The 11,057-nt window shown below is 48.4% G+C and overlaps 1 protein-coding gene across 1 annotated transcript in view; it reads right to left on the reverse strand.

The window, feature by feature from the left end:
* Positions 1-10,758, reverse strand: part of PRCC (proline rich mitotic checkpoint control factor) — a 30,065-nt gene extending 19,307 nt beyond the window's left edge. The window contains exons 1-6 of the mRNA XM_073567103.1: positions 9,671-10,758; positions 9,355-9,402; positions 7,420-7,989; positions 7,081-7,173; positions 6,698-6,841; positions 6,266-6,331 (exon numbers count right to left, since the gene is read on the reverse strand). Of these exons, the coding sequence (XP_073423204.1) occupies positions 6,266-6,331; positions 6,698-6,841; positions 7,081-7,173; positions 7,420-7,989; positions 9,355-9,402; positions 9,671-10,615 (1,866 nt within the window). The 5' untranslated portion in view covers positions 10,616-10,758. The remainder of the gene's footprint in view (positions 1-6,265; positions 6,332-6,697; positions 6,842-7,080; positions 7,174-7,419; positions 7,990-9,354; positions 9,403-9,670) is intronic.
* Positions 10,759-11,057: the final 299 nt, after the last annotated feature.

Consider the following 11,057-nt stretch of genomic DNA (forward strand, 5'->3'; position numbering starts at 1 on the left):
GCAACCGTGTTTGAAACTCCAATTGTGCCAAATCTGCACACTCACCTGTCAAATGTGCCAGCCCAAGCAACAGTGCTCACCGTGATTGATCTGTCCAATGCTTCCTTCAATGTTCCCCCTTCACCTGGACGACCAGTTCCTGTTAACCTTCATGCACCATGGGGGTGCAGAACACATGGACAGTGATGCCCAAGAGGGCCCAGAACAGCCATTCACAGTTCAAAGCATTGCCCTCCATCCTCATCAACTGGATTGCAGAACATGCAGAAGTCAGACATCGCTACCTGCACTGCTCTTTCTTTGTCTCTTCTACTCTGCCTGGCGGAGCAGCAACGCAAATTCTGGAAAAACAAAGTCCAGTGGTGTCAAAAGCAAGTTACGTGCCTGGGACACTATTGCCAGCCAGACGAAATGCTTGACAGATGACCGGAAGACCACTGAGAAGATGGCTCCCCTAACAACTCCGAAGATGCTGCAGGTCTTCCTTGGTCCAGTTTCGTATTGCAGAACTTGAATCCCTGATGCTTCAGCCCTAATGCAGCCTCTGTACGATTGCATCAATGCAACCCCGTTCCTCATGTCGTATGCATCCATCATCTCATACACGAAACTGAAAGACTCCATAGTCTCTGCGCCAGCTCTAGGCCTCCGACTACGAGACGCCATTCCGTCTTTACCAAATGGAAAAAGGTCAAGCTACTTGCGTCCTGTTTGCAGCGCACGCCCTCCTGGACAAGGCTGCTGACATCATTCTTGGAGAACCACTGGAGATCCTGGCTCTCCACCCGCCTGGCATCTTCATCTTCAGTGCTCTCAGCTGTTGCGTGACTCTACTCCCAAGGGGGGATGCGGATACGGACTCTTCAGAACAATATCCGCAGGATACCGTAGATGGCTCCAGATTTGCAGATGGAGAGATTCCACACGGGATGTGCAGTGACCAGCAATCAAGAAATCCTATGGTACAGAAGTTTGTTGTCTAGCTTGTCAGCCCAAGAAGCGGAACTGATGGCGCTGACGAAGGCCTGCCAGATTGCGAAGGACAACTGCAATAGTCTATACCGATTCCAGGTATTCGCATGGCATTGCACATGACTTTGGACCCATCTGGGCTGCAAGGGACTTCATCACAGCAAGCGGCACAACTGTGAAGCATCATTGAGACATCAGGGACCTTGCTGGACGCTCTCCAACTTCCAAAAGTGGTGACAGTGTTAAGTCACGGCACACGGAAAACCGATCACAGTAGTGGCACGGGGCAACAACACGGCAGACGTGGCAGCCAAAAAAGCAGCCAGAGGAAGACAATATGGAAAAGTGGGAGAGGTTGTAGAGCCGGACGGCTACTACATGACAACTGAAGACAAGAAAACCTGACAAAATGACGTCCTGGGATCTGTTCAAGAAATTACAGGACCAGACTCCAAAGGAGAAGGGAAGCTGGATGCAGAAGGGACAACATATCAAGGAAGGACAAAAGCACTGGACTTCAAAACAGTGTCTACCTCAAAGGAAACCCTGTCTATCTCAAAGCAATGGACTCCAAAACCTGTCTACCTCAAAGTATTTACCCTATGGTGGTTCAATGGGCACATGGGCCCCCGCACAGATTGAAGACACAGATGAATGATCTGATTGGACTCCCACCTTAACAGCCAAATTTACAAGCAGCTGTTTGACCGCCGACAAATGCAACACTGGACGAGAGGAAAAAAGTTCCCCCACATCACCTGGCCTGAAGCTTTTCCAGTAAGGAACCAGTCGGCGAAGACTACTGCAAAAAAAGCTACTCTCAGACATAGTGTGCAGATACGGGGTTCCAGAAGGGATAGCGAATGATCAGGGACCCACATTCACAGCAAACTTGACACGACAAGAGATCTGGTCAGCAGTAGGCCTACACATTTCCCACCATTCCCAAAGTATCAGCAAACTAGACTAAATGGGAAACTTAAGAGCAGCATGTTGAAAATTGCCCAAGAAACAAAAACCATGGCATTAGACACTCCCATAGGCCCAGAAAAAGCTGTCACCAATATGAAGTTTTATTTGGGTCTAGTCCCAGGTTAGGGGTGTTCTTCTCTCAGCAGTTGACTATGCAATATACTTTGTCTGCTTGTGTAACTGAATTCACCAAGAAACTTGCTAATGTCCAGTCTCAAGTTTTTTTCTGCATTGCCACGCCCTGAAGCCAGGAGACAGTGTTGGTGGAAAAAGTTTGTAAGGAGAGCACTCGATCCCAGATTTGATGACCCTTCTCCAAGTGCTGCTGACGACACCAACCTGGAGGGAAGACCTCCCACTTGGATCCACGCATCACAAGAGAGCTCTCATACCAGAAGATACAGCTAAGCCGGAATGATGCTGTGGATGCCCTACCTGACTGAATAAATTACCTACCTGATAGAGAATACACACCACCGACTGCATAGACTGCTAACTAAGATACTTTGATTACAATGCAATGAATCCCCGTTAGGAACAGATCTCCTGACCGCCCATTTGCGAAAGTCTGTACGGAGGGGGGGTGTATGCACTAGGCATGTGTCAGCTCACTGGCAGCATAAAAAAGTTGCAGCGCTTTGGGACAGGAGCAGGATTAGGGCAAGTGATATCTAAGGGGGGATTGTGATGGAAATATATATGTATTTCATATAGATCTCACTTGCATGCATATTGATATATATATACACACACACACACATACACACACTCACTGGCCACTTTATTAGGTACACCTGTCCAACTGTGTGTTAAGACTTAATTTCTAATCAGCCAATCACATGGCGGCAACTCAGTGCATTTAGGCATGTAGACATGGTCAAGACAATCTCCTGCAGTTCAAACCGAGCATCAGTATGGGGAAGAAAGGTGATTTGAGTGCCTTTGAACGTGGCATGATTGTTGGTGCCAGAAGGGCTGGTCTGAGAATTTCAGAAACTGCTGATCTACTGGGATTTTCACGCACAACCATCTCTAGGGTTTACAGAGAATGGTCCGAAAAAGAAAAAAAATCCAGTGAGCGGCAGTTCTGTGGCCGGAAATGCCATGTTGATGCCAGAGGTCAGAGGAGAATGGGCAGACTGGTTCGAGCTGATAGAAAGGCAACAGTGACTCAAATTGCCACCCGTTACAACCAAGGTAGGCAGAAGAGCATCTCTGAACGCACAGTGCGTCGAACTTTGAGGCAGATGGGCTACAGCAGCAGAAGACCACAATGGGTACCACTCCTCTCAGCTAAGAACAGGAAACTGAGGCTAAAATTTGCACAAGCTCATCGAAATTGGACAGTAGAAGATTGGAAAAACGTTGCCTGGTCTGATGAGTCACGATTTCTGCTGCGACATTCGGATGGTAGGGTCAGAATTTGGCGTAAACAACATGAAAGCATGGATCCATCCTGCCTTGTATCAACGGTTCAGGCTGGTGGTGGTGGTGTCATGGTGTGGGGAATTTTTTCTGGGCACTCTTTGGGCCCCTTGGTACCAATTGAGCATCGTTGCAACGCCACAGCCTACCTGAGTATTGTTGCTGACCATGTCCATCCCTTTATGACCACAATGTACCCAACATCTGATGGCTACTTTCAGCAGGTTAATGCGCCATGTCATAAAGCTCGAATCATCTCAGATTGGTTTCTTGAACATGACAATGAGTTTACTGTACTCAAATGGCCTCCTCAGTCACCAGATCTCAATCCAATAGAGCATCTTTGGGATGTGGTGGAACGGGAGATTCGCATCAGGGATGTGCAGCCGACAAATCTGCGCCAACTGTGTGATGCCATCATGTCAATATGGTCCAAAATCTCTGAGGAATGCTTCCAGCACCTTGTTGAATCTCTGCCACGAAGAATTGAGGCAGTTCTGAAGGCAAAAGGGGGTCCAACCCCTTACTAGCATGGTGTACCTAATAAAGTGGCCAGTGAGTGTGTATATATATATATATATATATATATATATATATATATATATATATATATATATATATATATATTTTCATAGCTAACATGAACTCTATAATCAATTGCTCAGATGACCAAGGGACCTCGTGAGCCATCTAGCTCAAACCAGACTATCTTGTGATAGGTCTCTAGACATGGGAAAACGGGCACTAGCACCAGATGTTCAAACTGATGTCTCCATCTTTGCTGAATGGTAGGAAAATGGCTACAGGAAGTCATGTATTGCTGAATCACCCTTTTGTTAGACACTTCCATATACGCTCATATACTCAAAGCAGCCAATAAGAAAGAAGTTCAGCCTTGTTAATTTACTAACCACTGCTTTCTTTACGCAATTATAAAACTATGTGTAATAAACCTCCAGAGTTCTGATGGAATGTCAGGCTACTATCAGTGTATAGTGTCATCATTCCTCCATGAGCGCTCAAAGACTGTTTTAATTGGGAGCAGCCGCAGCACACACAGGGATAGAGTAATCCCAACCAAATTTCCATACCACGTAGGCAGCGCGGATGCATGCGGATGCGTCAGCTTGCGTCGTTTTGACGCTGTGGCGACCCGCGTCGAACACGTGTTGCGTTTTGTTGCGGTCGTCGCATCGTCAAAACGACGCAAGAGGACGCATCCACATACATTCGCACGGCCTGCGTATCCACTGTTAAAGATAGGTACGCAGGCCGCATGCCGACATAGGCGGAACTGACCGGAGGAGGTGCGGCAGTGGGCGGAGCTTCACGGAACTACGCAGCCCTCCACAGCTTTGTCGAACACTAGTGTGAAACTAACCTTAAATACCATTTTAATAGTCACTGCCCATTGTTCAAGCTCCTATTGATTCTTCTGAGTCCTTTCTATGTCTTCTCTAGGGTTAGCTATCCCTCCTATCATCATCCGCAAAATTTCCCTTACCTAGATCATTTATAAAAATATTGAACACCACTGGGGTCAGGACAGAGCCTTGTGATACCCCACTTGTAACATTCCTCCAATTCAATGTGCAGCCATTTATGACCACTCTTTGGGTCCGATCACTAAGCCAGTTATGAATCCACCTAATAGTAGCCTTGTCAATCCCATACTTGGTCATTTTTTCAATAAGGATAGTATGAGACACTTTATCAAATGATTTTCTGAAGTTGCGATATACTATATCTACAGCATTTCTCTGATCCACCCCAGTCAGTGTTCCATCATAGAAGGAAATTAGATTAGTCTGGCATGACTTGTTTGCTATAAACCCATGCTGGCTCTGGGTAATGTATTATTATACACATACATGCTGTTTAATAATTTGTTCACAGATCTTTCCTGGTACAGAAGTAAGGTTCACTGGCCTGCAATTTCCTGGCTCCATCTTCTTTCCTTTTTTGAAGATAAGGACTTTTGTCCTTCTCCAATCTTCTGGGACTTCTCCTGTTTTCCAGGATTTTTCAAAGATTCTGGCTAGTGATTGTGGAATTTCCTCTGCTAACTCTTACAGTCCCCTAGGATGTAATTCATCTGGACCAGGAGATGTAAATTCATGTAAATTAGATCAGTGTTCCCTCCATCTCTCTGTTTATTGATAGTGTGGATTATTTTATTTCTTTGAAGATCAGTTAATGTTACAATTGATTTCTCAGAGAACACGGAAGCAAAATAGGAATCTACAAGTTCAGCCTTCTCAACATCATTTTTGACCACATCACCCTTTTAATCCTGTAAAATCTTATAGCAGCTTTGACTTTTCTTTTTCTTGACCATTTTCCTTGAGTTATAGATGCCGGCTGATTACCCCTTTTGCTGAATTTTTAGGTTGGTGTGTGTCTACCTAGCTAAAGGCCAACCGAAAACAATTGTGGGGTGCCAATTAAGTTTCTAAGGTAGCTGTGAGCCTCCTGGAGGCCATGTTGCAGCCACCTTTCTGGCCAGAAAACAGACAGTTTAGTGTAGTGTTCATTTAATGTTGACAACAAACTAACTTTTTGGTGGGAAGGGGGGGAATAAGGAAAAAAAAAAAAAAAAAAAAAAAAAGAGCCAAAATTATCAGCAACAATAAGAGGTTAATACACCATCCGTACACAATACCTGTTCGTGTACTGCTGAGTCTTTTTACAGGTGGAGGAGAGCCACTGCACATAGCCTTTCACATGGATCTGATAACATGGGGTAGTCCTCCCGATTACCGGTTACTCCTGCAGTTCTACTGAATTTAGTCCAGCAGAACCATGGGAGATCCGGATATGGCCGCCATACAATAAAGCATGGAGGATGTGAGTGAGAAGAGTATAAGCGCCCGATGCTGGAGAAGCCGTAACTCACCTGGTGGATCAGGTAGGTGATCTGGTGCTTCCGCCTCTGCTGTCCTGTTGGCTGTTCTCCTTTTTTCTAATAAGAAAAAAAAACAAAAAAAAAAAAACAAAAAACACACGGTCATGAACTGCTGCGCTTTTGCAGTGCCCTTTAAATCATCTACACCTTTAATGGCTCTCAACCACCTTTTAACAATAGTGGGGACACAATTATTGAAACGTGTGCCCAGTTATCCATACACCACCCATTCTCTCTTCTTAAAGGGCTACTCCAATAAACAGTGGTCCCAAGAATCAGGCCCTGATAAGACTGGCGACCATGTGCGACACTGCCTACAGGCCATTTCCTATGGGGGTATTTCAGAACCCTGTTTCTGTGATTGATGACAGCCCCCCACCCGACGATCACTTAATGATGAGAATAAGCCGCCCCCCCCACTACCTTGCTGAACGACTTCATGTTCTTCTCCTCTGTCAAGGCTTTGGTCAGCCATTGCTGGTTACCGCTAAGCTGGTCGTCGCCTTTGATTTCCACAAAATTAATTTCTTCCCTTCCGCGGTTCCTCTTACCCTGGAGCCGTTTAAACTGCAATAATGATAATAGTCATTAAGGGAATGTGATAGGAGCTGCAAGAAATATCCCCTTTAAATCGGTAGTAATATTTTTCACTAGGGGCCGCTAGGTACCCCACCAAACGAGGGGTTGCAGTATTTGCACACAACATATAGGCATCGGGACCCAGCACCTAGACAGTGCAGGCATGGCATCCTCAGGATCTGTGGGATCCCAGAATTCATCAAGAACGATTTATTTAGGAATCTTACCGCTTCGTCATCCATGAAGGAGTCGCTGGCCGTGCCATCTCGCTGTGTGGATGACGCCTGCTCCTGGTAATACCCGCTGCCGTAATAACCCTGCTGTGGTTGGAAAGAATCACCGTGATTATCAAGCAGAGGCCAAAAGCTCCATGATCCAAATCAACAAGCCGCCATGTGCAATTTCTCTGTTTAACCTCCCCCCCCCCCCCCCCACACACACCCTAGGGAAAGCTTTCTTTGCCCCACAGGTCAGGTGCATGGAGCCAAAGCCCCACCACAAATGGTGGGGGCTACCCAGCCCTGGTTGGTTGGGAGAGAGTTAAATATGTAGTACTGAACACCTACTGGATAGTACGCGGCTCCCGATGAGTTGGCGTACTCCGGATACTGGTCGTACTGGAAGTCGTCCCCGGACGAGGCCGGCCACTGCTGACCTGGCGCTGGACCGGTTGCGGTTTTGAACTCTAACGGGGCGTTTGCTGCGTCGTTCTGTAGCTCGACGGGCTCCACCTCCTGCGGCCCCTCGTCAGTCACAGGAGGGAGCGGATAGGTGAAGGCCTCGGATGGCGAGGGAGGGACCTCGCTGCTTTCTGACAGTGAGAAGAAGTTGCCCTGACGGAACTCGTCATCGCTGTCCTCGTTGTTCTCCTCCTGGGTGATCTGCTTGGTGACCTGCAGGGCCGCGTTCTTGGCTGCCGCCTTGATTGCGGATGGGGATGGCGTGTGGGACACCTCCGGATTGGCGCTGAGCTTGGGTCTGGATGCAGAGGTCATTTTTGGAAGCTTCAGCTCACTGGGAGCCTCAGAAGCCTTTTTTGTGAAGTTGTAGGGGAGCAGCTGACGCTTGGAATCGCCCCCAGGAGCATTTTTTGGTTGAGGGAGTAAAGCCGACAATCCAAAGCCTTCCCTGGAGCCCTGGACACAAAATCGAAAGGGAGAAAAACTGAGTGAGGCGAGGTAAGCCTTAATATAACATGAATGGCAGACAGGGAGGAAAGAGAAAGGAGAACATTTACATTCTTAGGGAGGCCAGCTCATCAGACTGTACATAGGGGGGGAAAGCATTCACATTATTAGGGACGGCAGATCATCAGACTGTAGATAGGGAGGACAACATTCACACTATTAGGGGGAGAAGCTCACAGACTGTACACAAAGAGGAAAGCATTTACACTATTAGGGAGAGCAGCTCATCAGACTGTAGATAGGGAGGACAACATTCACACTATTAGGGGGAGAAGCTCACAGACTGTACACAGAGGAAAGCATTTACACTATTAGGGAGAGCAGCTCATCAGACTGTAGATAGGGAGGACACCATTCACACTATTAGGGGGAGAAGCTCACAGACTGTACACAAAGAGGAAAGCATTTACACTATTAGGGAGAGCAGCTCATCAGACTGTACATAGGGGGGGGAACGCATTCACATTATTAGGGACGGCAGATCATCAGACTGTAGATAGGGAGGACAACATTCACACTATTAGGGGGAGAAGCTCACAGACTGTACACAAAGAGGAAAGCATTTACACTATTAGGGAGAGCAGCTCATCAGACTGTAGATAGGGAGGACAACATTCACACTATTAGGGGGAGAAGCTCACAGACTGTACACAAAGAGGAAAGCATTTACACTATTAGGGAGAGCAGCTCATCAGACTGTAGATAGGGAGGGCAACATTCACACTATTAGGGGGAGAAGCTCAGACTGTACATAGGGAGGAAAGCATTCACACTATTAGGGAGGGCAGCTCATCAGACTAAATAAGGAGGAAAGCATTCACATTATTACGGAGGGAAGCTCACAGACTGTACATAGGGAGGAAAGCATTCACACTACTAGGGAGGACAGATCACAAGGCTATATAGATAGGGAGGGAAGCTCACAGGCAGTAGATAAGGAGGAAGGTATTCACATTATTAGGGAGGGCAGTGCATTCACACTAGAAAATGAGGAAAGCATTTACACTATTAGTGAGGGCAGCTCTTCAGACTATACATGAGGAAAGCATTCACATTATTATGGAAGGCAGCTCAATCAAGCAGTCTGAGTGCGCTGCCTTCCCTAATATGAATGCTTTTCTTCCCATCAATAAAAAGCCTTCTGTAACTGAAGAACAGAATAGTCTCTGCAGTAATGAAGCTGTGCTAAAACAGGAGACAGAAGCACCCTGGACAAAGCATGTATTACTGAGAGTTAGGGACAAGGATACAGGGAAGGCGTGTGAAGCAGCTCCCCTGCTATGTCTATCCTGCGCTGGCTGAGCATGAAATTACCTGACTGACCGGCTTCTTCCTGCTCGGTTCATCTTCATCAGAATCCGACTGCGGAGGAAAAAAAAAACAAAACACAGATAAAAAGCAATCTTCATCACAATTCCAGAAACTGATGAGGGTGGGGTACAGGTAGATAAATGTAGACATGTCTCATCCTTCAATTCCGATCCTTGTCTTGGCGGAAGCATCTACATGGGCGTCGAACTGCTGCTTATACCCCCCCCCCCCCCCAATCATTGCAGACACGTGAATCACAGGGTGGGGGGTCTGTGATTGCTGAGGGTACTGAGGCTCGGGCCCCTCTTACCATACTCACATCTCCTGCGTGCAGTTCGGGGACGCTGATCCTCACGGGCTCCGATCGCTTCTTCAGCTTTGAGTTCTCATTTTCAGGATGGTTCTCACCTTGGCCGGGGGCATTGGGTGGAGGTAGCGGCTGAGGAGGGGGGATGTTTAGTCCTTGATTACCGATGGGCGGCGGCAGATTCAGCCCCCCACTAACCTGTGGCGACAGGAGGGTCATTGGCGGAGGAAGGGAGAGTCCATTACCAGACTGCGGGGGTGGAGGGGGGAGAGCCATACCATGTCCACTGTGAGGGGGGGGCAAGTTTAGGCCAGAACTATTCTGTGGGGGGGGCAGGGTCAGACCGTGAGTGTTCAAGAATTGCCCGGACCCCGCCTGGGGAGGAGGCAGGTTCATTCCTGGGGTGCTATGAGGGGGAAGCGGAGGCAGATTCATGCTGGGACCACCTTGCGGAGGCGGAAGGTTTAGGTTGGGAGCACCCTGAGGAGGTGGGAGGTTAAGTCCAGGACCCCCGAGGGGAGGCGGAAGATTCATTCCTGGTCCATTATGAGGTGGAGGAAGGGGCATACCATGGCCACCTTGTGGGGGAAGGGGCATACTATGTCCACCCAGTGGGGGCGGCAAGTTCATACCAGGAGGTGGAAAGCTGGCAGGAGTGGGGCCGTATCCGAGGCCGGAGAAGCCGCCATAGCCCGGAGCTCCATACGGGGGCGGAGGGCCGTATCCGGGCGGGTAGCCGAGGCCGTACACGCCGTAGAATCCCGGGCTGTGCTGCTCCTGCTCTGCGGGGGAGTGCCGGGTGAACGCTGCAGGAAAGCCCGAGGCTTCTGCCTGTGCAGCAGGAGGGACGTCCTTCTTCGGAGCGGGCAGACTGGAGAGGAACCCCTCGGAAGACTCGGGCGCCGTCTCCGACTCCGGCTCGCTCTCGTCACTGCTGGCATATGCCACTAGCGACATGGCTGCAAGGGGAAGGAGTGCTCACTGCTCCCGGCCTAACAACGCCACGTCCCGGGCCGCCAAACCCCGACAACACTGCTCACAGGCCGCCGAGCATAATGGCGCCTGTCGTGACTACAAATCCCAACAGCCATCGCGGCGCAACACGCTGCTCATAAGAGGAAAGGCGGCCGCAAGGTATCATGGGAGTCGTGGTGTCTGACATAGAAGCTTGCACTACAAATACCGGCAGTCTGTGCGAGCCGCCAGATAACAGACAATATATAAAGATTTACATTCAAATAGCAATGAATACGCTCCTGTACAAGAATATTTAGAATTGAGAGTCCTCAGTGGTTCATACCTTTTAATGGCTAACTGAAGAGATGGTAACACATTGCAAGCTTTCCAGACTACTCGGGTCTCTTTATCAGGCTAGACGAAAGTTCCCGTTTCACATAGC

Source organism: Dendrobates tinctorius, unplaced genomic scaffold (genome assembly GCF_039654945.1).
Source record: "Dendrobates tinctorius isolate UK_male_01 unplaced genomic scaffold, ASM3965494v1 ptg000019l, whole genome shotgun sequence".
Classification (NCBI taxonomy): Eukaryota; Metazoa; Chordata; class Amphibia; order Anura; family Dendrobatidae; genus Dendrobates; species Dendrobates tinctorius.